Below are 27,537 nucleotides of genomic sequence, written 5' to 3'. Positions count from 1 at the left end.
GAATTCCGAGGATTACCGCAACCGGAAGGGCTACCATTCGCTCAACGTCCAGCTGGTGTGTGAGCACAGGCAGCTCATCCTAGCTGTCAATGCCCGCTTTCCAGGCAGCAGCCACGATGCCTTCATCCTGTGCCAGACTTCTGTGGCAGACATGTTCCAGGCCCAGCCTCACCCACGAGGATGGCTTCTCGGGGACAAAGGCTATCCTTTGTGTACCTGGCTGATGACCCCGCTCCGTGCGCCCAGCACCCCTGCTGAAGAGGGATAAAACGACAGCCATCAAGCGACCAGGAACATCATTGAGCAAACAATCGGCATCCTGAAGCAATGGTTCCGCTGTCTGGATCGTTCCGGTGGAGCCCTACAATATTCGCCGGAGCGAGTCTCCCATTTCGTGGTCGTGTGCTGCATGCTGCACAACCTGGCTATCCGCAGGACTCAGCCACTGCCATCAGAGATTGGAGGACCACCTGAGGAGGAGGAGGAGGAGGACCAGCACAGGAGGGAGGCAGAAAGTGCAAGGGCCGCCCATCGCCGGCTTATTGAACGTCGGTTCTAGGCCCCCTCTCAGGGAATGGCTTGTGCCAATGTCAGCAGATGAATGTAGCCGCTCCACAAGCCCTCAGCCGAGCAGGGCAACCAGGACTTGCCAAAAAAAACATGCACTGTGCGATTTAAGAACATTAATTTATTGCAAACCTCTGCCCTTCCCACATTACAACCTCATGTTGAGAAGCCCCCTCCAAAAACACAAAACTAACAGTCTCGGCCTTACAAAAACAAAGAAAGACACCAGTCTCGGCCTTACAAAAACAAAGAAAGACACCAGTCTCGGCCTTTCAACAACCACAAAGCATTTGTGCAGACCTTCTACTTTTTGCCCTACGAGGGCGATGCCTTTCGCATCCTTGCCTGGCCCCTGCCCGCCCTGCAGCTCCTCCTCAATGGGAGCCCAGTGGCTGCAGCAAGGCTGGGGGAAGGCTGCTGAGGGTCAGATGGCGAGACGGCAGATGCCCTTGGGGGTTGGCCTGCACCAGCTCTGGCCCTGGAGGGGCCGGCTGCTGACTGCTCCAACTCTGCTTGGGCGGCAGCAGTCTGTCCAGCGGCTGGTGGCAGCTGCAATGGCGGAGTGGCAGTGTCGGCTGCAGGAATGGTGCCAACCTGACAGATCGCAGGTGCTCCCTGGTCGCCTGATACATTGGCACTCGCACGGGCCAGCACTGCAGCATGCGCAGCAAACAGCTGAAGAACAGACTGCTGGGCTGCTGCTGCGCGGCGAGTGCCCTGGCGATGCCTGGCTGATCCAGCGAGGGTGGCAGCAGTTAGTGCCCGTGTGGCCCTGGTCTGTGTCCGCATGACAACAGCCAGTGAATGGACGGCACGACTGAGCACTTGGCTCGAAGCCGCCTGTGCTGCCGCGAAGTCCTGTAGACTCCTGGCCTGTGCTGCTCCAAATTGCTGCACACTCCTTGACAAAGACTCAATGGAGTCAGGCATCCTTGCCACTGCAGCCATGAGCTCATTGTGCCTGCGCTCAGCCTGGACGGCCATTTCCTCCAGGAGCCGCACCTCCTCTGCGCTCACCGTCGCAGGACTGGAGGCCGCACTCACCCTCTGGGGAGAAGTCCGCCGAGCTTCCCCACCCCTCCCGCGTTGCTGCAGCCTGCTGGGCCCCGGAGCTTCACTCTCCTCCGACCCTTCCCCCCGGCTCCCCTCCAGGGAAGACGTGTCCCCTTCATCGCCATGGGCTGGCGCGGCTGAGGGTGGCACTGATGGGCCGGCTTCCTCTTCCTCCACCTCGAATTCGGAATCGCTGACAGTGGCAGCTTGAGGGCCCGCCTCCTCACCTGGCGATTCACCATTTGAAAGCAGGAAGGCACAAGAGTAGCTTTAGAGTGAGGACAGGGCGGCAGCGAGGGAGGCATGAGTGCTGCCATGCACTGCATTGGTCGGACAGTGGCAAAGGATGCTGATCTGAGGCGCAAGTGGAAAGAGAGAGGTCAAAAAGGTGATGCCCTTACCATTGGTGGCCAGAACAGGGTCGGCATCTCCACTGGCGATGGGGCCAATCAGCCGGCCTGCCATAATGCGCTCCACATGCTGGTCGAGGTCGGAGAGCTCTTTGACGTCAGGACGGCCTCCCCCGGTCTCACTTAGTTTCCGCCGGTTGTGCGCCACCTTGGCCTGCAAGAGAAAGGACGGCCTCTAAGTACAGTGTGAAGCCCTGATCTTGTCTGCACTGCCTCCCATGGTCGAATAGCTTGTACAGTGTGAAGCCCTGATCTTGTCTGCAATGCCTCCCATGGTCGAATAGCTTGTACAGTGTGAAGCCCTGATCTTGTCTGCAATGCCTCCCATGGTGGAATAGCTTGTACAGTGTGTAAAGTGCTGAATGTGCAAGTGATTTTCATGACAGTCCCATAGCTGCTGGATGAGGGCTGGCCATTAGGGCTTTCAGGTCCCTTTGCCCATAAACTGAGGTGCACATGCAGGGATGAGGAGGACACTGGAAAGGGTACTCACCCTGACAACCCGAGTGAGGTCGTTGAACTTTTTCCGGCATTGCACAGGAGTCCTGGCAACCACGCTGTTGGAAGACACCCTGTTTGAGACCTCCCTCCAGGCTTTCCGGTAGGCGATGGGCAGCGGCCTCCTGCCACCTTCTGGGAACAGAACATGGCGCCTGCGCTCCACTCCGCCAACCAGCACCCTCAGGTCACCGTCGCTGAAGCGCTGCACTCTCTCCCTGGCCTTCTCCATAGCCCTGGGCGCTGTGCAGATGAAGCAGAAGTGGTCAGGCCTAGGTTGAGGGCTGCAGTGTGCAGGGCGTGGCAGGCAAACAAATCCACCCTCCCCCTTTAAGAGTTGACTGACGCCAGAGTGTCTGCCGTCAATCAACAACTCGCCGCACCTGCGCTGCGCCTGGCCTCGGGGGTATCGCTCAGCACCGCCGGCTTAACGCCTAAAGATAGTCGTGCATCGCCTGTTTTAGCGCAGCAGCAACCTCTTGGGGCGATGCGACTGAATATCGGCGAAGGTGGCGCGACTTTGCGCCGGGCGCAAACTTTAGCGGCCGCCCGACTTTAGCGCCCCAAATGTGGCTATACTGAATTTCTAGGCCTATGAGTTCAAGCTCCGCTACAAACTTAAACACAGAGTCTAAGCTGACACTTCAGTGCAGTGCTGAGGGAGTGCAGCACTGTTGGAGGTGCTGTCTTTTAGACGAGATGTTAAACCGAGGCCCCGTCTATCTGTTCAGGTGGAGGTAAAAAAACTGAATGGTACTATTTTAAGCAGAGCAAGTGAGTATGCCTGGTGCCCTGAACCAATGTTCCTCCCTCAGACAACACCATTATAAGCAAACAAGCATTGACTCCAAGTCTGTGCATTACTGTGGGCAAAAACTAAAAATATACATGAGCAACTTGAAGAAAATGGGAAAAAGTGAATGATTAAGCCTCGAGCATGAGCACAAAATTATTAACCAGCAATTATTACTTAAGTTGTGCTCTATATATGACCCAAATAGGAAATTCCGTCCTCCCCCTCCATAATGTGCTTTCTGCTCTCTTCTCAAGGAGAATCCACCGATCTCTAAGATACACATGAATAGCACTACACACTACAGCACAAATTGTCAACACCCAATTTGATCCAAACAAAAATACACACATTTGGGAATAAGATTACAGAAGAAAAATAGGGTGAAGAACACAGCACTACTGAGGATTGATGGAGGCTGATGAGAGGCCAGCACACTGATTGCCCTTTCCTGAGTTAGTTGGTGAAACAGTGGGTCTGACTTTCCAATGGAGGATATTAGAATGTGGAGAAATTATTTCGCGCAAAGTGTTGTTAAGATCGGGAACTCACTACCTGAAAGGGTGGTAGAATTAGATTCCATAGGAACTTTCAAAAGGCAATTGGATATATACTTGAAAAGGACCAATTTACAGGGTTATGAGGGAAAAGCTGGGGTGTGGGACTAAATTGTCCAACTCTTTCAAAGAGCCGGCACAGGCATGATGGGCCGAATGATCTCCTTCTGTGCTGTATGAATGGGGGCAGAGGTTATGGTCTGGAACGGAGTTGTTCAGTCTGCAAGCATGACTCCCAGCTTCCAGTCGCCTGTCATTTTAATTCTCCGCTCCACTCCCACTCTGACCTCTCTGACTTCTGCCTCTTACACTGTTCCAATGAAGCTCAATGTAAGCTCGAGGAACAGCACCTCATCTTTTGATAAGGCACTGTTAGAAATTAGGGTATCCAAAATATATGGGGTTATGCGAATGAAACTGTGACACGAATAAGACTGTATGTTTACATGACTGTATTAGAACTTGAGACAAAAAGGCTCATCAGAATAGTATTAGAATAACTAGATAGATGCTTAGAATCTGCTTGTGTTTTGGTTCTCTGCGGATGTTACAGCATTCCGCACTGTGACGGATATATATAATCTTGTTTCCAAGCTAGCTGTCTGCTGTTTGTAAGTTAGGATTTTGACTTTAACAAAGCTGCTTTAAAATGCGTAAGTTAACCAGTGTGTGAGAATAGAATAGAAGGGTATCTTTGGGAAATGAATGATTCATTCCATGCTACAATAGTTAGATAATGGAATTACATAGTTAGTTTGGCACAGCTAAAGTTATATGAACAGCTTGAACATAAATAATGATGACAAGCAGCTACGAACGTTAAAACATCTGAAGGCCAAGAATGGCATGTCTGACTACAAACTTGGGGAGGGTTTTCCTCTGAGAGTTGAGACAAAGAACTCGCCGTGCCATTGGGCACCTTGGTTTAGGAAGAACCCTTACAGGTCAGATAGTCCTGTCCATATTGTACATCAGGACCACCCCTAAAAAGGGAATAAAAGCAAGACCCTAAAAGTTCTTAGCACAGATGGGGGGGGAGAGCTATACAAGAGTGAGACTGGTCGAACACTCTTCCGGGAGCGGACTCAACCCATTTTTAATCTCTGATTAAAGACAATGGCCTAGAAATTCAGTGCCCTTAGCACCGATTTTGCGGCGCTAGAGGGCCTAGCGCTGCAATTGGCGCCGGTTCCTAAATTGCCTGGCGCCCTTCCGCGGCGGTAGACCGGTAGCGCTGCGCCGGCACCGATGACGTCATCGGTGTGCGCAGCGTCCCGGTTGCCGTGGTAACCCGGCCCCAAGCCGAAATTCAGTTGCGGCCGCCTCGCCAGTGGCAGCCGCAACTAAGACTCCGGCAAACGAGTGTTGCCGGAGTCTGCGCCGGCGCTTTAAGGAGGCGCGGCGGCCGGCCGCTTTCCCGCCGGCCGCCTGGCCGCAGCTCCCTCCCCGGACTTCTCCCCCACCCCCCCCCCGGAACAGATGCAAGCCCGGCACTTGTCCGAGGTGCCGGGCTCATTTTTGATGAGATTTACGCGGGCCGCGGCCGGGTGCAGGCAGCTCCTCCTTAACGGAAGGAGGAGGCCTGCACTTCCCGAGCCTGCCGCACCGCAGCGGGCGCCGCAGCGCCGGAATAGCGCCGCAATGCGGCGCATTGCGCCAGTTTTCAGGCGCTAAAACCCTTCAGTAGCGCCGGCAGCCGTTTGGGCGCGGCGCTACTGAATTTTTGGCGCGCGCAAAGGGCTTTAGCGCCGGCGCTAACTTCCGGCGCTAAAGCCCTGGCGCAGCGCAAACTCAATTTCTAGGCCAATATTCCTACCATATTGGTTTGCAGTCAATCCTGATTATTTGAAAGACTAGAGATAAGCTAATATTAACAAATTGGCTAATCTCAACAGCACTTTACAGCCTTCCGGACTCGACAGCAAGTTCAACAATTTCAGACTATTATTTCATATGGCAGCTGTTGATGATTCTGCCATTCCCATTACACCTCTTCTAGACTCATCTTTTGTTTCTTTATTTGTCCCATTACCATCTCCTTTTGCTTTGTACCATCATACCTTTTGTCATTTAATCACTCCTGCCTTCCACCCGATCACAGACCTTCCCTTTAGTTTTTTCCTCCTATCGCCCCTTTCCCTGCCCCTGCACTTGCTTAATAAAATCTAATACATCTCTAACTTTTTCCAGTTCTGGCGAAAGATCATCGACCTGAAACATTAACTCTGTTTCTCTCTCCATGGATGCTGCCTGACCTGCTAAGTATTTCCAGCATTTTCTGTTTTTATTTCAGATTTCCAGCACCCGCAGTATTTCACTTTTGTACAGAGAGTTAGCATGCAGGTACAGCAAGCAATTAGGGAGGCAAATGGCATGTTGGCCTTTATTGCTAAAGGGTTGGAGTACAAAAGTAGGTAAGTCTTACTACAATTGTACAGGGTTTTGGTGAGACTACACCGGGAGTACTGTGCACAGTTTTGGTCTCCTTATCTAAGGAAGGATATACTTGCCTTGGAGGCGGTGCAACAAAGGTTCACTAGATTGATTCCTGGGATGAGAGGGCTGTCCTATGAGGAGAGATTGTGTAGAATGGGCCTATACTCTCTGGAGTTTAGAAGAATGAGAGGTGATCTCATTGAAACATATAAGATTCTGAGGGGGATTGATAGGGTAGATGCTGAGAGGTTGTTTCCCCTGGCTGGAGAGTCTAGAACTAGGGGGTATAGTCTCAGGACAAAGGGCCGGCCTTTTAAGACTGAGATGAGGAGGAATTTCTTCACTCAGAGGGTTGTGAATCTTTGGAATTCTCTGCCCCAAAGGGCTGTGGATGCTGAGTCGTTGAGAATATTCAAAGCTGAGATAGTTAGATTTTTGGACTCTAGAGGAATCAAGGGATATGGAGATTGGGCAGGAAAGTGGAGTTGAGGTTGAAGATCAGCCATGGTTTTATTGAATGGTGGAGCAGGCTCGAGGGGCTGTATGGCCTAGTCCTGCTCCTAATTCTCATGTTTTTAAGTTCTGCTCTAATGGACTTTTATTACTTATCAATGACCATCATAAGTTTGTTTTTGGATTAGTATATTTAATTTAAAGGCTAATTAAACCAAGTTTATTTTTCATGTTATAGAACTGACTGGGCTACAGCTAAACAAGTTCTTGGTGATTCATACTTCTTGAAGAAACTCATGGATTATGACAAAGACAACATTAAACCACAGATTCTGCAACGGCTTCAGAAATATATTCAGAATCCTGATTTTGTGCCAGAAAAAGTAGAGAAAGTGTCTAAAGCTTGTAAATCCATGTGCATGTGGGTGAGAGCTATGGATCTGTATTCCCGAGTTTCTAAAGAGGTGGAGCCGAAACGGATAAAACTGGCTGCGGCTCAGGTGAGTTAGAAGTTCAGCTTCAGATGTTGAAAATTATATATTGTTACAAATTAAAGATAATGGGGCAATTTTAACTCCTCCACCCAGTGGAAAGAGCTCAATAACAGAGTTCAAATCGATGTGGTCGACTTACCAGCTCTGCCGCCATTTTAACTTGGGCCTTCCACTTGGCAGCCCAGCTGCCTCCCTGAATCAGGTGGGAGCCCCATGAATCCATGCAAATGAGGGTCCTATGCTATACTGGGCAGAGTGTGCGCCGTGGATGCTCTGCTCAGTAAAACATGGCAAGGAAGAGGTCTAATAAGGTAAGTGTGCAAATTATTTCTGAGAGACCAGGAAGAGCAGGTGTACTCCTCTGGGCTCCACAAGAATGATGTGGGCCACTGCTGCCCTGGGCTCCACTTATCCGCAATCGCACTTCCCCCCAACCCCCATACTACCTTTCTGCTGGCTGGCTCAGTCTCCAGGCTGCCTAATACTGGGCTGGCCCAGACCTGGCGAGCAGCAGTGGTAACCTGTTCGGGAGCGTGCAGCTCACCAGATGTATGTTAATGAGGACTGGGTCTCCTGCCACAGGTCTCAGGTGGCTGGTCCGCATATTCCACCTGCCGGCTACCTTGAGATTAAACCCCCCCCCCCGCCCCCCGCCTGCCGAATATGTCATAAAAAGGTGATTTGAATGTATGCATTAATAAAGATCAGATTACTGCTGGAATAAATTCCAGCAAAACAATGGCATTTGAACTAATCAAACAACTTGTAGTTACAATGAGATGTCAATTACTGCAAATATTTTCTAGACTGCATTTATTTTAAAAGTTTTTCACATAACCCCCTTCACCAGACAAACATCGCTTTAATTATATAGGAAGAACTTGATGCCACCTTGGCAACACTTAAAGAAAAACAGAACAAACTAAGAGAACTTGACATTAAACTCAAGGATCTTCAAGAACAGTACGATAGCAATGTTGAAGAAAAAGAGAACCTTGGTGAGATATTGTTAGAAATGTTCCAGGATAATGCTCAATTTCATTTGTGATATAAGATAAACGAAATTAGTAAAAAAAAGTATTAGATCTAGTGGTACAAAGCTGTGGAAATTTACCAATCCATTTATTTTCACTTTAATTCTATTGATAATGTAATTTTATGGTGGCGGCAGAGAATTATAGAGCTATGAGGAACAACTTAATAACCTAGTACGATAGCAAAATACTGCGGATGCTGGAAATCCGAAATAACAACAGAAAATGCTGGAAAAACTCAGCAGGCCAGGCAACATCCGTGGAGAGAGAAATAGAGTCAACGTTTCAGGTCGAAACCCTTCGTCAGGACAGGGTTTCGACCTGAAACATTGACTCTATTTCTCTCTCCATGGATGTTGCCTGGTCGGCTGAGTTATTCCAGCATTTTCTGTTGTTATAACTTAATAACCTAGGCTTCTTCAGCCTCGAAAAGAGATGTCTTAAGAGTGGAACTTATAAAGGTATACAAGTAACATTTGTTACCTCTAGACTTTACGATTCCAACGCACTCCTGGCTGGCCTCCCACGTTCTACCCTACATAAACTTGAGGTCATCCAAAACTCGGCTGCCCGTATCCTAACTCATACCAAGTCCCATTCACCTGCCAACCCTGTGCTCGCTGACCTACACTGACTCCTGGTTAAGCAATGCCTCGATTTCAAAATTCTTATCCTTGTTTTCAAATCCCTCCATGGCCTCGCCCTACCCTATCTCTGTAATCTCATCCAGCCCCATAAACACCCCTGCCTCCCCCCCCGAGATATCTGCGCTCCTCTAATTCTGCCCTCTTGAGCACTCCTGATTATAATCGCTCAACCATTGGTGGCTGTGCCTTCAGCTGCCTAGGCCCTAAGCTCTGGAATTCCCTGCCTAAACCTCTCCATCTCACTACCTCTCTTTCCTCCTTTAAAACGCTTCATAAAACCTACCTCTTTGACCAAGCTTTTGGTCACCTGCCCTAATTTCTCCTTATGTGGCTCGGTGTCAAATGTTTGTCTTATAATACTCCTGTGAAGCGCCTGGGGACATTTTACTACGTTAAAGGCATCATATAAATACAAGTTGTTGTTGATATTAAAACCAAGCCAAAACATTACTTTCGGGTATGTGAGACCAGCAAGGCAAGAGTACAAGCTCAGGCTTTTGAAGGGCGAAGTTAGGACAGATGTCGGGAAGTATATTGAATGGTAAACAACTGGAAGAGGTTGCTAGAAAGCTGGTTAAAGCCAGGGTATTGAACTAATTTAAGAAAACGCTAAATGTGTAATGGGCAAGCACAAGGGTTAGTATGCTGGAAGGATGAGATGAAATGGGCTGAAGGGCCTTCTTTATCCAGAACTATTTTTTGATCTTGTGATGCTTTACCTAAATAATAACAGTAACTTGACTTCAAAAGTAACTTATTGACTATGAAGCACTTTGGGGTGAAAGGTACATGAATGCAGCTTCTTTCTTTCTTGCCCTTTAGAGGGGAATTTTACCCAAAAAATGGATGGGTTTGTGTCATGTGGAAGTTAAAGGGCTGGATTTTACCAGCCCTGAGGAGGCGGGTTTGGAGGCAGGACTGCTGAGAAAATGGCAGAAGCTGGGGGCGGGTACCAACCCCACTCCCAACCTGCCTCCGAACCATCTTCATGGAAGGCAGGTCCCCGAGTCGCACAGGGACCCGTCTCCTCGAGGTGGGAAGGGGATTACAGCCAATTAACTGCCTGTTAACAGGTAGTCAACAGGCAGTTAAGAGGCTTATCCCCATTTTACGCCTGCAGTTGCGGGCTACCCGATGGCTGCGAACCTCGCCAGAGTCAGCGAGGCGAGCAGTGGATCTGCGGGGGTGAGAAGGGTCGAAATGTCTGCTGTGTTTTATATGTTCATAAATAAGTAGACGTTTTCATTATGAACAGCTAGCTTGAGCTAGTCATTTATTCAGCCATGTGGACTAGTGTACAGGCATCCATCTTGACTACTGCCTTGTGGGTAGCCCACTATTAAACATACAGCTCCACCTAGTGTACCATTCTAGAATGACATGTTACTGATCATTACATCCCCCTTCCTTAGAGGTTAAACAAAATCAATATCAATCAATCATAACGACATAAACATCTTCACAACAGTCAACACATTTTCAAAGCTTTACTTTATGAACTCTAAGCTTTTCATTTATTATAGTTTTCTTTGTACACAAAGATTAAGTCTATCAGGCTTTTTTACTTCACGTGTGGATCTTCTCAGCACAGGTAAGTCTGATGTGTTTTCATGAGAGCCTGTATGTGTGTTTGTGTTAGATTGTTCTGGTGGTGAGTGACAAGATTCAGTTGCGGCATTGTCATCGATTTGCTCTTGGATAGTTTCTTGTGTTTTCAGGGGGGAACGGCGGTTCCTCCTGAGAATCTGTCCTTCCTCAGTTCTAACAGTATATGACCTTGGTCCTACTTCCTCAAGAACTGTAGCTTTCCTGTTCCATGCATCTGGATCCTCAATCCTGACAACATCATCCCTTGTCAATGGTTTCAGAGTTTTGGATGACTTGTCATAGTGTGATTTCTGTTTCAGCTTTAACAGTTGAAGTCTCTGTCTCAGTTCCTTACTCTGCTTTTCTTTTGCACAGCAGGGTAGCGTGGTGCGCAACTTGCGACCCATTAGGAGTTCAGCAGGTGAAGAACCACAGTCTAAAGGGGAGGCTCGGTAGCTCAGCAGGGCGAGATAAGGATCAGACTTGCTTTCTGTTGCTTTCTTCAGTAGCTGTTTGAGAACTTGAACACCTTTCTCTGCCTTACCATTCGTCTGAGCATACAGAGGACTGGATGTGATGTGTTGAAAGTCATAATGTGCTGCAAACTGTTGCCACTCCTTACAGTTGAAGCATGGACCATTGTCGCTAACGGCAATCCTGGGAATTCCATGTCTGGCGAAGATGGATTTAACATGCATTATGACACTGCTTGCTGATGTGCTTGAGAGCAGCGCCATCTCAGGATAGTTAGAATAGTAGTCAATCACTATTAGATAGTCTTTACCATTCAAATGAAAGAGGTCCATACCAACCTTTTGCCATGGTGCTGTTGGTAAGTTAGCTACTATCATTGGTTCCTTTGCTTGTTTGTTTTGGTGTTTCTGACATGTCTCACATATGCCTATCATGTTCTCAATGTCCTTATTTATGCCAGGCCAATAAACAGTGTCTCTTGCTCTCCTTTTGCATTTTTCAATTCCGAGGTGTCCCTCATGAATCCTTTTGAGCATGTCTTGACGTAGAGCCTGTGGAATGACTATTCTGTTCTGTTTTAGTAATAGTCCACTTGCGATACTTAACTCTGACCTGATGTGATAGTGCTTTGGACAGGAACCTTTTGGCCAACCATGATGAATGATCTCTATTACTGTTTGTAACACTGTATCTTTTACTGTTTCTTCTGCTATTTGCTTTGATTTTGTGTCTGACACGGGCAGCGCAGCAGTGACCATACTCACATGAACATCCACGTCTTCCTCAGTAGAGCTCACATGACTCATTGTGGGTGCTCGGGATAGTGCATCTGCTAACACTATGTGTTTGCCTGGTGTGTAGATCAGTTCAAAGTCATATCTTTGCAGCTTCATCATGAGTCGTTGAATCCTTGGAGACATCTCATTCAGATTTTTTTTTTATAATGGCAACCAGTGGGCAGTGGTCTGTCTCAACTGTGAAAGTGGGAAGTCCATATATGTAGCCATGGAACTTTTCTAGTCCAACTACCAAACCTAGACATTCCTTTTCAATCTGGGCATATCAACACTCAGAGCCAGTCATAGACCTGGAGGCATAGGCAACAGGCTTCCAATCTTCACCCTCTGCTTGTAGCAAGACTGTGCCTAGGCCATCTTTTGATGCATCCGTTGACACTTTGATTCTCTTTGTTGGGTCAAAGAAGGTGAGTACAGGTGTGGTTGTCAGCACTGTTTTGAGGTTCATCCACTCTTGTTCATGTCCTTCTGTCCATGCGAACTCATTTGTTTTATGTAGCAGGTCTCACAGACAGGCTGTCTTGGCTGACAAGTTAGGAATGAACTTTCCATGAAGTTTATCATCCCCATGATACGTAGCACTCCTTTTTTGTCAGTGGGTCGGGGCATTTTGAGTATGGCGTTTACTTTTTCCATATCTGGCTCTATTCCTTTACCAGATAGATTATCTCCTAGGAAAGTGACTTCCTGGATGCCAAACTGACACTTGGCTTTGTTGAGCTTCAGTCCATTCCAGCGTATGCTCTGTAGCACTTTAGTCAGTCTCTCATTTTGTTCTTTCAGTGTGGATCCCCAGATGATGATGTCATCAACATAGACCCGAACTCCTTCCAGACCTTCAATTATGTGTTCCATCGCTCTATGAAAGATTTCAGATGCAGATATTATCCCGAAAGGCATTCTGAGGAAACAATACCTGCCAAATGGTGTGTTGAAGGTACAGTATTTGGTGCTCTCTTCATCCAGTTTTAGTTGCCAAAATCCTTGTGAGGCATCGAGCTTTGTGAAGTATCTGGCACCTGACATTTCACTGGTGATTTCTTCTCGCTTGGGAATCTGGTAGTGTTCACGTTTTATGTTTGCATTTAAGTCCTTTGGATCCATGCATACTCTTAGATCATTGTTCTTTTTCTTTACACATACCATGGAGTTAACCCAGTCTGTTGGCTCTTCGACTTTCCTCATGACTCCTAGTGTGGTCATTCTGTCCAGTTCTTTCTTGAGCCGGTCACGCAGGGGTGCTGGAACTCTTCGTGGAGCATGTACCACTGGCTGAGCATCCTCCTTTAGCTGGATCTTGTAAGTGAATGGTAGAACTCCAAATCCTTTGAACACATCCTGGAAATTACTCACTACAGAATCCACCGAGTCATCTGGTCTGCTTATGGCACAGTTTATACGGTAGACTCTCTTGACCAGTTCTACGTCCTCGCAAGCTTTGTCACCTAGTAGTGAATCAAGTCCTTCAGCCACAACAGAAAACATGAGATGATGCACTTTGGCTTTGACTGTCACTTTAAGTCTGCATACACCTAAGCTATCTATTTTTTGTCCATTATAGTTCTTCAGTAGTACTGACTTTTTCTGTATTTTGGGCTTTTCTTTCATATTTTTAATGTCATTCATATTGATTAAGTTTGCTTTTGCCCCAGTGTCTAGTTTCAGTGTAACTAATGCTCCATTTACCTGCAGTGGCATTATCCATTTGTCCTCTTTTACTGCATTAACTTTATGTTCAGCATTGTCCATTCCTGAGGGCTGCACATTTTCTGTATCCTTTTCTATATTGTCACATGACACCATTCCTACAAAAAATGTCTCACTTAAATCAGTGTCCTCAATCACATTGACTTGTTGCCCTTTCTTTGTTTTTACTTTTGAAAAGCATTGTTTGGCAAAGTGATTCTTTCCATTACATTTTGTGCACATTTTCCCAAACGCTGGGCATTGTCTTGACTGGTGCTGGTAACCACAGCATTTACAATTAAAAATTCCATCCTCCGATTGCTTTGCATTTCTGTTCTGCCCATGTTTCTTCCCTTTGTAGGACACAGCACCGACAGCAGCACAGTCACTCATTACAGTCGCATTATTATTAGTTTCACTGAAAGTCTTCGCGTGCTTCTGAGCTAGCTCACTGGCATGGCATATTTTCACAGCATCCTCCAATGTTAGTTCGGTTTCTCTCAACAAATGTTCCCTGACTTTCTTATCATGAATACCAAACACAATCTGGTCATGAATCATGGATGATTTCAGTTCAGAGAAATTACATGTCTGTGCTTTCAGTTTCAGATCGGTCACAAAGCTATCAAAAGTCTCATTTTTGCTGCTGTGTCTGTGAACGGAACACGTACCTCTCATAGGTCTCATTCTTTTTGGGAGAACAATGTGTATCAAACTTCTTTAGCACATCGTCCATTTTTTCTCTGTCCTCCTCTTGATCAAATACAAACGTATTAAATACCTCTATCGCCTGCAGGCCTGCAACCGTGAGCAGTAATGCTATTTTCCTTGCATCTGGCATCGTACCGAACCCGATGGCAGCAATGTAGAGTTTGAATTGTTGTTTGAAAGTCCGCCAATTGCAGTCGACATTCCCTGTGAGTTTCAAACCCTCCGGTGGCTTCAAATTCTCCATGTCGTGTTTCACAATATTCAGCAGATATTACCAATCCTGGTACCATATTTTATGTTCCTAAATAAGTAGACGTTTTCATTATGAACAGCTAGCTTGAGCTAGTCATTTATTCAGCCATGTGGACTAGTGTACAGGCATCCATCTTGACTACTGCCTTGTGGGTAGCCCACTACTAAACATACAGCTCCACCTAGTGTACCATTCTAGAATGACATGTTACTGATCATTACACGCTGTAGAGGTGAGTAATGGGTGCAAATGTGGACAGGTAAGTATGAGAGGTGAGTGTAAAGTGTTGGAAAAAGTTTCCTTACCTTTTGCTTCTTTTTGCAGGCTTCAGCCCTTGGGGATCTGAAGGTGCCTCATCTCAACGGCAGAGATGACAGAATGGCTGCTGCATTCTCAGATGCAGCAGCCATCTGCTTTCTGCTGAGCAGAGAGGTTTTGGTAAGCCTTCTGTGCAAGGGCTCACCTTAGAACAGAGATTGTCAGTGTTTGACAGCTTCTCAAAGCTGTCAAACGATGACCGTTTAGCTGTCAAAACATTTTCAACAGATGAATCGTCATACGCTGATGTCATCTATCACCGGCTTTCCCTTGATTGGCCGGTGGGCTTAACAAGGTCAATCAAGGGAAAATAGCTTGGGTTGGTCAGACGTCGCTGGGGCGGGACTAAAACCCGAAAACCAGCAGTCCCGTCCCCAACGCGCCTTCATTGACAAAATTCAGCCCAATATGTCTGAATCCTGACCTGAACCCGCCTTCAACCTGCCCACTTCCTGTTTTAACGAAGGTGGATGGGGGGCGGGAAGCCAATCTGCTGCCAGGAGGTGGGTCGCCTATTTAAATGTTATAATGAGGCTGGAAGCCCCTGATTTATCCTCCATTTTGAATTTAGCTTCAGCTGGTTGGGTTTTGCAGGCCACGTGAAACCCGTCAGCTAAAGTAAGACGAGGACTGCTGGATCCAGGAAATAAGTGCCATCATACTTACCTCCTGGATCCAGCGACCCTGCCTAATCCAACCCCACCCCTCCCACCACCCCCCCCCACCCCCGGTGATCAGATAACTGCTGCCCCCCCCTCCCCCACGAGGCCACCAATCCTCCCCCCAGGCCTCTGATTTCCACCCCAGGCCACCAATTTCCCCCCATCCGATGCTCCTCTGGCCCTCCGACCTCGTCTGCCTCCCCCCCTCCCCCTCCCTTCTCCTTCGGCCCCAATCAGTGCCGATTTCCCCCCCCCACCCCAGCTTCTCCAATGACCCCCCCTTGCTCATCCGCCGTATCTCGCCCCCGCCCCTCTGGCCACCAGTCCTCACCTAACACCTCCACCACCCCCTCCACCATGCTGCTCCCAGCCCCCGATCATCTCCCGAACCGCCCCCCCCACCCCGGGGCCACTCCAGGTCCACTGATGCTCACCCGAACCACCCCTGTTCTGCCCCCGGCCCACGACCCCCGATCGTCATACGAAACCCCTCCTCCACACGTGCTGCTCCCGGCCCCTGATCCTCACCTGAACCCCCCACACCACCCCCCACCACTCCTCCCCCACCCCGCCACAGTGCCACAGGCCTACCTGCCCACAGCCAGCCAGCCTTTCAATCTGGCTGGCTGCGATTGGGAAACAGATATTTCCCATGGAAATCCAGCCTTGCCGTTAAATTCGGTAGGACCTGCAGGAAACCTGTTCTCCTGGGTTTCCCGACAGCTTTGGAGCACCCCCTACCCCGTTCCCAACCGGTCTCCCCATTAAAATTCAGGCCTTAGAGTGTTTGACAAAAGCCACTTTAACAGATAACCTGGAGATTTGTTGCCTTGCTTGGTGTTAGAAAGACTGGAGGTTGGTAGAATTGTGGATTTCTACCCCGGGCATGATGTTTGTTTTGATGCCAACTTGGATCCAGAGTGGTGGCCCCCCCCCCTAACCAGTACTTGTGCATCAGGGAATCACTGAATACATGTGACTGAGAGAGAAATGTTGGTGAGAGGAGAGTGTGAGTGGGGCCAGGTCTGGAGTGTGAGTGGGGCCAGGTCTGGAGTAATTCCAGCATTTTCTGTTGTTATTACAAGGCTGGAAGTTGTTGTGGATAGGGGAGCAAAGCTTGAAGATAAAGTGGGAAGGAAATGCAGCAGGTCTTGAAGCTGGAGCAGAGAGGGAGCTTGGTAGGACCCGAGGAATGAAATTGAAGCTGGTAGGGAGTGCAGAGGGGACCAAGGCCTACAAGCTGGAGTCACAACGGAGATTCTTAACTGGGAAAGCAAAGAGAACGTGGCATGGAAGGGGCAATAATAGCAGGATCATGCATTGGAGCGGCAGAGAATGATGTATAATGGTGCTGCTCCTAAAATTATTATGCTGCAGGGAGCAGAGCTGAAGTTGGAACACGTGGAACCAGCCTGTGTGGGACAATGCAGAACAATTTTGCAGCACTTGAGCATGTGAGTGGGATATGAGCAGACAGAACTGGAGCAGTCAGTGTAAACCTCAGTGGGTGCGAAGGAGTGGCCAAACAGAGCAGATTTGGTGGACTCAAGGTAGGGTTGAATGTAGCAGAGTAGATTTGGAACACTTTAGGTGAGCCTATATGGGGGCTAGGAGCACAACTGGAATAGGCCCTTAAGTATATCATTTAACTGTAGTGTAATTGGTGGGATTGATTTGATTTAATTTAATTTGAATTAATTAAAGGGTAAGTCATGGCAGGAGAGCTCGGCCCGGTGGTATGCTCCTCCTGCGCGATGTGGGAACTCAGGGACACTTCCTGCGTCTCTGACGACCATGTGTGCAGGAAGTGTATCCAGCTGCAGCTACTGGCAGACCGCATTGCGGCACTGGAGCTGCGATTGGATACATACTGGACCATTCGCGATGCTGAGGACGTTGTGGATATCACGTTTAAGCAGTTGGTCACACCGCAGGTAAAGGTTGCATAGGCAGAAAGGGAATGGGTGACCAACAGGCAGAGTAGTAGGCGCAGGCAGGTAGTGCAGGAGTCCCCTGTGGACATCATAGAAACATAGAAGATAGGAGCAGGAGTAGGCCATTCGGCCCCTCGACCCTGTTCCGCCATTCAATGAGATCATGGCTGATCATCCAAATTCAGTACCCTGTCCCTGCCTTCTCCCCATATCCCTTGATCCCTTTAGCCTTAATAAATATATCCAACTCTTTCTTGAATATATTTAATGAACTGGCCTCCACCGCCCTCTGTGGCAGAGAATTCCACAGGTTCACCACTCTCTGGGTGAAGAAATTCCTCCTCATTTCAGTCCTAAATGGGTTACCCCTTATCCTTAGACTATGACCCCTGGTTCTGGATTCCCCGGCCATCAGAAACATCCTTCCTGCATCTAGTCTGTCCAGGCCTGACAGAATTTTATAGGTTTCAATGAGATCCCCTCTCAATCTTCTAAACTCCAGTGAGTATAAGCCCAATCGACACAATCTCTCCTCATACGTCATTCCTGCCATCCCAGGTATCAGCCTGGTGAATCTTCGCTGCACTCCTTCCATGGCAAGAACGTCCTTCCTCAGGTAACGCGACCAAAACTGCACACAATACTCAAGGTGCGGTCTCACCAAGGCCCTGTACAACTGTAGCAAGACATCCTTGTTCCTGTACTCGAACCCTCTTGCTACGAAGGCCAACATACCATTTGCCTTCTTAACCGCCTGCTGCACCTGCATGCTTACCTTCAGCGACTGGTGCACAAGAACACCCAGGACTCTTTGCACTTCCCCTTCTCCCAATCTATTGCCATTCAAATAATAATCTGCCTTCCTGTTTTTGACACCAAAGTGGATAACCTCACATTTATCCACATTGTAGTGCATTTGCCATGCTTCTGCCCAATCACCCAACCTGTCCAAATCGTACTGGAGTTTCACGACATGCTCCTCACAGCATACCCTCCTACCCAGCTTTGTGTCGTCTGCAAATTTGGAGATATTACATCCAATTCCCTCGTCCAGATCATTAATATATATTGTGAACAGCTGGGGTCCTAGGACCGATCCTTGCGGTACCCCACTAGTCGCTGCCTGCCACTCGGAAAACGACCCGTTTATTCCAACTCTTTGCTTTCTATCCGCCAACCAGTTCTCTATCCAAATCAATACCTTGTCCCCAATCCCATGTGCCTTAATTTTGCATGCTAATCTCTTATGTGGGACCTTATCGAAAGCCTTCTGAAAGTCCAAATACACCACATCCACTGGTTCTCCCTTATCTATTTTACCAGTTGCATCCACAAAAAATTCCAGTAGATTAGTCAAGCATGATTTACCTTTTGTAAATCCATGTTGACTTTGTCCGATCCTGTCACTGCTTTCCAAGTGCTCTGCTATTACATCTTTTATAATGGACTCTAGCATTTTCCCCACTACAGGTAGACTATCCTTTATCCGAAAACCTCGGGACCAGCCGTGTTTCGGTTTTCGGAGAATTTCGGATTTCGGAAGGTGGGTCGGTGGGTGTCCGCGGGGGGGTCGGCGGGGGGGTCGTGCGCACGGCGGGGGGGTCGGCAGGGGTCGGGGCCGGCGTGGTCTGCGGGGGGGTCAGCGGGGGTCACGGCCAGCGGGGCCCGCGGGGGGGTCGGCGGGGGTCGGGGTCGGTGGGGGGGTCGGCGGGGGTCCGCGGGGGGTCGTGCGCACGACTTACGCTGACGCTCAGCGTAAGTCGGTGGGGGTCGGGGTCGGCGGGAGTCCACGGGGGGTTCGGCGGGGGTCGGGGTCGGTGGGGGTCCGCGGTGGGGTCCGCGGGGGGTCGTGCGCAGGACTTACCCTTTATCCGAACTTCCGAACCTGGAACCCTCTAAAAACCGAAGGTTTTTTCGTTCAGCGTAAGTCGTGCGCACGACTTACGCTGAACGAAAAAACCTTCGGTTTTTAGAGGGTTTCGGTTTTCGGAAGTTCGGATAAAGGGTAGTCTACCTGTACCAATGTCAAGCTTACCGGTCTATAATTCCCCGCTTTTTCCTCTACCACCTTTTTTGAATAGTGGGGTAACATTAGCTACCCTCCAATCCATGGGCACCGTTCCAGAGTCTATCGAGTTCTGGAAGATGACCAGCAATGCATCTACTATTTCTAGGGCCACTTCCTTAAGTACCCTGGGATGTAGATTATCAGGCCCTGGGGATTTATCGGCCTTCAGTCCCATCAATTTTCCTAACACCATTTCCCTACAAATACTGATTTCTTTCAGTTCCACCCTTTCATCAGACCCTATGTTCCCTGGCATCTCTGGGAGGTTATTTGTGTCCTCCTTTGTGAAGACAGAAGCAAAATGTATTTAGTTGGTCTGCCATTTCTTTGTTCCCCATTATAAATTCCCCTGATTCTGACTGGAAGGGACCTACGCTTGACTTCACCAATCTTTTTCTCTTCACATATCTATAAAAGCTTTTGCAGTCAGTTTTTATGTTTCCTGCAAGCTTACTCTCATATTCTATTTTCCCTTTCTTAATTAATCCCTTTGTCCTCCTTTGTTGGATCCTAAACTGCTCCCAATCCTCAGGATTATTGCTTTTTCTGGCCAATTCATATGTCCTCTCTTTGGATCTTATGCTATCCCTAATTTCCCTTGTTAGCCACGGTTGAGTCACCTTTTTTGTTTTATTTTTATGCCAAACTGGGATGAACAACTTCTGTAGCTCATCCATTCGGTCTTTGAATGTTTGCCATTGCCTATCCACCGTCAACCCTTTGAGTGCCATTCCCCAATCAATCCTACCCAACTCGCTCCTCAGACCATCGTAGTTTCCTTTATTTAAATTGAGGACCCTAGTCTCTGATTCAACTGCTTCATTCTCCATCTTAATGAAGAATTCGATCATATTATGATCGCTCCGACCCAAGGGGCCTCGTACAACAAGATTGCTAATTAATCCTTTCTCGATACATAATACCCAGTCTAAGATGGCCTGATCTCTGGTTGGTTACTCGACATATTGGTCCAGGAAACCATCCCGTAAACACGCCAGGAATTCCTCCTCCTCAGTATTACTAATTTGGTTGGCCCAATCTATATGTAGATTAAAGTCACCCATGATGACTGCTGTGCCCTTATTGCACGCTTCTTTAATTTCCCTTTTAATGCCATCCCCAACCTCCGCCTTACTGTTTGGAGGTCTATATACCACTCCCACTAACGTTTTTTTCCCCTTAGTATTCCTCAATTCTACCCATACAGATTCCACTTCATCAGAGCTAATATCCTTAATTACAATTGTGTTAATCCCTTCTTTAACCAGTAATGCTACCCCACCTCCCATTTCCATTTTGCCTATCTTTCCTGAATATCGAATACCCCTGAATGTTGAGTTCCCAGTCTTGGACATCCTTGAGCCACGTTTCCGTAATCCCAACCAAATCATATTCGTTTACCTCTATTTGCGCAGCCAATTCCGCCACCTTATTACAAATGCTCCTCGCATTAAGACACAAAGCCTTCAGGCTTGTTTTTTTAATGCTCTTAGACCTATTAGAATTATTATTTACTGTGGCCATGTTTGATTTAAACCGTTGATTTCTCTGACTGCCACTTTTGTTTTTCTCCTTCCTATCTTTTGCTTTTATCCTTGTTTCCCTTTCCTCTGCCTCCCTGCTCAGGTTCCCAACCCCCTGCCATTTTAGTTTAAACCCTCCCCCACAGCACTAGCAAACACTCCCCCTAGGACATCGGTTCCAGCCCTGCCCAGGTGCAAACCGTCCGGTTTGAACTGGTCCCACCTCCCCCAGAACCGGTTCCAATGTCCCAGGAACTTGAATCCCTCCCCCTGGCACCATTCCTCTAGCCACGTATTCATCTGAAATATCCTTCTATTTCTACTCTGACTAGCACGTGGCACTGGTAGCAATCCTGAGATTACTACCTTTGAGGTCCTGTTTTTAAATTTATCTCCTAACTCCCTATATTCCGCTTTTAGGACCTCATCCCGCTTTTTACCTATATCGTTGGTGCCTATATGCAGCACGACAACTGGCTGTTCACCCTCCCTTCCAAGATGTTCTGCAGCCGCTCGGAGACATCCTTGACGCTTGCACCAGGGAGGCAACACACCATCCTGGAGTCTCGTTTGCGGCCGCAGAAACGCCTATCTATTCCCCTTACAATTGAATCCCCTCTTTTTCCTCCCATTCTGTGCAGCAGAGCCACCCCGGGTGCCAGGAAGTTGGCTGCTGCTGCCTTCCTCTGATAAGCCATCCCCCTCAACAGTACTCGAAGTGGTGTATCTGTTGGAGAGGGGGATGGCCACAGGGGACCCCTGCACTACCTGCCTGCGCCTAGTACTCTGCCTGTTGGTCACCCGTTCCCTTTCTTCCTGTCCAACCTGTACCTGCGGTGTGTCCAACTCCGTAAATGTGATATTCACGATGTCCTGAGCATCGTGAACGCTCCAGTATGCATCCAATCACAGCTCCAGTGCCGCAATGTGGTCTGTCAGTAGCTGCAGCTGGATGCACTTCCTGCACATGTAGTTGTCAGGGACACAGGAAGTGTCCATGAGTTCCCACATACTGCAGGAGGAGCATACAACGGGGCCGGGCTCTCCTGCCATGACTTACCCTTTAATTAATTGAATTTAAATTAAACCAATCAATCCCACTAATTACACTACAGTTAACTGGTTTACTAACAGTCCCCGCTACACCAGAGAGACCTTAGTAATTAAAAACCAGAGTTAAAGTTTAAAAAAGAGAGAAATACTCACCAACCAATCACTTACCTGCTTCCTGGTGACGTCACACTTTGATTACTTTTTACCTCTGAATTGGTCGGGCCTCGTTCACTGCCGCCGGTTTTAAGCTGCCGCTGCTCCCACACAGGTCCGATGCTCTAGTCGGGCCTCGTTCACTGCCGCCGGTTTTAAGCTGCCGCTGCTCCCACACAGGTCCGATGCTCTGGTCGGGCCTCCTTCACTGCCGCCGGTTTTAAGCTGCCGCTGCTCCCACACAGGTCCGATGCTCCCCCTCTCAAACAGATATACCACTTTGAATACTGTTGAGGGGAATGGCTTATCAGGTGAAAGCAGCAGCAGCCAACTTCCTCGCACCAGGGGTAGTTCTGCTGCACAGGACGGGAGGAAAAAGAGGGGTGGAGCTATAGTAATAGGGAATTCTATTGTAAAGGGAATAGATAGGCGTTTCTGCGGCCAAAATGAGACTCCAGGATGGTGTGTTGCCTCCCTGGTGCAAGGGTCAAGGATGTCTCACAGTGGCTGCAGAACATTTTGGAAGGGGAGGGTGAACAGCCAGTTGTCGTGGTGCATATAGGTACCAACGATATAGGTAAAAAATGGGGTGAGGTCTTAAAAGCTGAATATAGTGAGTTAGGAGGTAAATTAAAAAATAGGACCTTAAAGGTAGTAATCTCAGGATTGCTACCAGTGCCATGTGCTAGTCAGAGTGGAAATCGAAGGATATTTCAGATGAATACGTGGCTAGAGGAATGTTCAAGGGGGAGGGATTCAAGGTCCTGGGACATTGGAACCAGTTCTGGGGGAGGTGGGACCAGTACAAACCGGACGGCTTGCACCTGGGCAGGGCTGGGACCGATGTCCTAGCGGGAGTGTTTGATCGTGCTCTGGGGGAGGGTTTAAACTAAAATGGCAGGGGGTTGGGAACCTGAGCAGGGGGACAGAGGAAAGGGAAACAAGGATAAAAGCAAAAGATAGGAAGGAGAAAAACAAAAGTGGCAGTCAGAGAAATCAACGGTTTAAGTCAAACATGGTCACAGTAAATAATAATTCTAATAGGTCTAAGAGCGTTAAAAAAACAAGCCTGAAGGCTTTGTGTCTTAATGCGAGGAGCATTCGTAATAGTGTGGATGAATTAGCTGCACAAATAGAGGTAAATAAATATGATTTGATTGGGATTACAGAAACATGGCTCCAGGGTGGGCAAGGCTGGGAACTCAACATCCAGGGGTATTCAGTATTCAGGAAAGATAGGCAAAAAGGAAAGGGAGGTGGGGTAGCATTGCTGGTTAAAGAGGGTATTAACACAATTGTAAGGAAGGATATTAGCTCTGATGATGTGGAATCTGTATGGGTAGAACTGAGAAATACCAAGGGGCAGAAAACATTAGTGGGAGTGGTATATAGACCTACAAATGCGGAGGTTGGGGATGGCATTAAAAGGGAAATTAGAGAAGCGTGCAATAAGGGCACAGCAGTCATCATGGTTGCTTTAATCTACATATAGATTGGGCTAACCAAATTAGTAACAATAATGTGGAGGAGGAATTCCTGGAATATTTACGGGATGGTTTCCTGGACCAATCTGTCGAGGAACCAACTAGAGATCAGGCCATCTTAGACTGGGTATTATGTAATGAGAAAGGATTAATTAGCAATCTTGCTGTATGAGGCCCCTTGGGTCAGAGCGATCATAATATGATAGAATTCTTCATTAAGATGGAGAGTGAAGTAGTTGACTCAGAGACTAGGGTCCTGAATTTAAATAAAGGAAACTACGATGGTATGAGGCGTGAGTTAGGTAGGATTGATTGGGGAATGTCACTCAAAGGGTTGACGGTGGATAGGCAATGGCAAACATTCAAAGACCGCATGGATGAACTACAGAATTTGTTCATCCCAGTGGCATAAAAATAAAACAAAAAAAGTGACTCAACTGTGGCTAACAAGGGAAATTAGGGATAGCATAAGATCCAAGGAGAGGACATATAAATTGGTCAGAAAAAGCAGTAAACCGGAGGATTTGGAGCAGTTTAGGATTCAACAAAGGAGGACAAAGGGATTAATTAAGAAGGGGAAAATAGAATATGAGAGTAAACTTGCAGGAAACATAAAAACTGACTGTAAAAGCTTTTATAGATATGTGAAGAGAAAAAGATTGGTGAAGTCAAGCGTAGGTCCCTTGCAGTCAGAATCAGGGGAATTTATAATGGGGAACAAAGAAATGGCAGACCAATTAAATACATACTTTGGTTCTGCCTTCTCAAAGGAGGACACAAATAACCTCCCAGAGATGTCGGGGAACATAGGGTCTGATGAAAGGGAGGAACTGACAGAAATCAGTATTTGTAGGGAAATGGTGTTAGGGAAATTGATGGGATTGAAGGCCGATAAATCCCCAGGGCCTGATAATCTACATCCTAGGGTACTTAAGGAACTGGCCCTAGAAATAGTAGATGCATTGCTGATCATCTTCCAACATTCGATGGAATCTGGAACAGTACCCATGGATTGGAGGATAGCTAATGTTACCCCACTATTCAAAAAAGGTGCTGGAGAGAAAATGGGGAATTACAGACTGGTAAGCCTGACATCGGTTGTGGGGAAAATGCTAGAGTCCATTATAAAAGATATAATAGCAGAGCACTTGGAAAACAGTGACAGGATCGGACAAAGTCAACATGGATTTACAAAAGGTAAATCATGCTTGACTAATCTGGAATTTTTTGAGGATTGTAACTGGTAAAATAGATAAGGGAGAACCAGTGGATGTGGTGTATTTGGATTTTCAAAAGGCTTTCGATAAGGTCCCACATAAGAGATTAGCGTGTAAAGTTAAGGCACATGGGATTGGGGGCAAGGAATTGACTTGGACAGAGAACTGGTTAGCAGACAGAAAGCAAAAATTTGGAATAAACGGGTCTTTTTTTCGAGTGGCAGGCAGTGACTAGTGGGGTACCGCAGGGATCGGTCCTTGGACCCCAGCTATTCACAATATATATTAATGATCTAGACAAGGGAACTAGGTGTAATTTCTCCAAGTTTGCAGACGACACAAAGCTGGGTGGGCGTGTGTGCTGTGAGTAGGATGCCAAGAAACTCCAGGATGATTTGGACAGGTTGGGTGATTGGGCAGGAGCATGGCAGATGCAATATAACGTGGATAAATGCGAGGTTATCCACTTTGGTGTCAAAAACAGGAAGGCAGATTATTATCTGAATGACAATAGATTGGGAGAAGGGGAAGTGCAACGAGACCTGGATGTCCTTGTGCACCAGTCGCTGAAGGTAAGCATGCAGGTGCAGCAGGCGGTTAAGATGGCAAATGGTAAGTTGGCCTTCGTAGCGAGAGGGTTTGAGTACAGGAACAAGGATGTCTTGCTGCACTTGTATAGGGCCTTGGTGAGACCACATCTTGAGTATTGTGTGCAGTTTTGGTCGCCTTACCTGAGGAAGGATGTTCTTGCCATGGAGGGAGTTCAGCGAAGATTCACCAGGCTGATACCTGGGATGGCAGGAATAACGTACGAGGAGAGATTGGGTCGATTGGTCTTATACTCGCTGGAGTTTAGAAGAATGAGAGGGGATCTCATTGAAACTTATAAAATTCTGACAGGATTGGACAGACTAGATGCAGGAAGGATGTTCCCGATGGTTGCGGAGTCCAGAACCAGGGGTCACAGTCTAAGGATAAGGGGTAAGCCATTTAGGACAGAAATGAGGAGGAATTTTTTCACCCAGAGAGTGGTGAACCTGTGGAATTCTCGACCACAGATGGCAGTAGAGGCCAATTCATTAAATATATTCAAGAAGGAGTTGGATATATTTCTTAAGGCTAAAGGGATCAAGGGATATGGGGAGAAAGCAGGGACAGAGTACTGAACGTGGATGATCAGCCATGATCGCATTGAATGGCAGAGCAGGCTCGTGGGGCCGAATGGCCTACTCCTGCTCCTACCTTCTATGTTTCTATGTAGGCGAGCTCACGGAGTCCTGGGGGGGAGCAGAGCAGAGTTGGAAAAAACAGGTCAGATCTCTTTTTGGGATGGATTGAGTGGAGCTGGCCATTTATGGGAGGATGAAGGCAGGACAAAGTGGCACAGAGCTGGAGCACTCTGTGCCTGAGGGAGAATGGAACAAAGGTTAAGGTTCGGCCTGAAATTGGAAGAGAGTCTGGACAGAGTAAAAGAAAGAACGTCCATTAATATAGCATTTAGGAAATACTAATAGGATTGAGCAGAGTCAACAAGGATTTATGAAAGAGAAATTGTGTCTAACAAATCTGTTAAGTGTTTTTTTGAGGTTGTCACTAACAGAATAGATAAGGGGGAACCAGTGGATGGGGTGTATTTGGATTTTTGAAGGCATTCGATAAGGTGCTACACAAGAGGTTATTCAACAAAATGAGGGCTCATGGGCTGGGTGTAATACTAACATGGATTGAGGATTGGTTAACGGACAGAAAACAGAGAGTAGGAATAAACCGTTCATTTTCGGGCTGGCAGGCTGTAACTAGTGGGGTACCACAAGGATCAGTGCTTGGGCCTCAGCTATTCACAATTTATATCAATGATTTGGATGAGGGGACCAAATGTAATATATCCAAGTTTGCTGAAGATACAAAGCTGGGTGGGAATGTAAGTTGTGAGGAGCATGCAAAGAGGCTTCAAGGGGATATAGACAAGCTAAGTGAGTGGGCAAGAACATGGCAAATGGAATATACTGTGGAGAAATGTAAAGTTATCCACTTTGGTAGGAAAAATAGAAAAGCAGAGTATTTTTTAAATGGTGAGAGATTGGGAAATGTTGGTGTTCAGAGGTACCTGGGTGTCCTTGTACACGAATCACTGAAAGTTAACATGCAGGTACAGCAAGCAATTAGGAAAGCAAATGGTAGGTTATTACAAGAGGATTTGAGTATAAGAGTAAAGACGTCTTACTGCAATTATATAGGGGCCTGGTGAGACCACACCTGGAGTTTTGGTCTCCTTACCTATAGAAGGATATACTTGCCATAGAGGGAGTGCAGCGAAGGTTCACCAGACTGATTCCTGGGATGGGGGGATTGTTCTATGAGGAAAGATTGAGTAGACTAGGCCTATATTCCCTAGAGTTTAGAAGAATGAGAGGTGATCTCATTGAAACATACACAATTCTTACAGGGCTATGCAGGGAGCATGTTTCCCCTGGCTGGGGAGTCCAAAACCAGGGGTCACAAACTCAGAATAAGGGGTCGGCCAATTAGGACTGTGATGAGGAGAAATTTCTTCACTCAGAAGGTGGTGAATCTTTGGAATTCTCTACCCCAGAGGGCTGTGGAGGCTCAGTCGTTTAGTATATTCAGGACAGAGATCGATAGATTTTTGGATATTAAGGGAATCAAGGGATATG

The 27,537-nt window shown here is 47.5% G+C and overlaps 1 protein-coding gene across 3 annotated transcripts in view; it reads left to right on the top strand.

Moving 5' to 3' along the window:
- dnah6 (dynein, axonemal, heavy chain 6) overlaps nt 1–27,537 on the top strand; it is a 1,317,984-nt gene that overhangs the window by 969,622 nt on the left and 320,825 nt on the right. For all 3 annotated transcript variants that reach the window (XM_085993638.1, XM_085993630.1, XM_085993647.1), the window contains 2 exons: nt 7,006–7,267; nt 8,136–8,259. In XM_085993638.1, the coding sequence (XP_085849764.1) occupies nt 7,006–7,267; nt 8,136–8,259 (386 nt within the window). The remainder of the gene's footprint in view (nt 1–7,005; nt 7,268–8,135; nt 8,260–27,537) is intronic.

This window comes from Somniosus microcephalus, chromosome 1 (genome assembly GCF_052327205.1).
Source record: "Somniosus microcephalus isolate GS21.2 chromosome 1, FLI_Smic_1.0, whole genome shotgun sequence".
Taxonomy (NCBI): domain Eukaryota; kingdom Metazoa; phylum Chordata; class Chondrichthyes; order Squaliformes; family Somniosidae; genus Somniosus; species Somniosus microcephalus.
The sequence above is the reverse complement of the archived record's forward strand: the minus strand, read 5'-3'. Positions and strand labels throughout refer to the sequence as shown.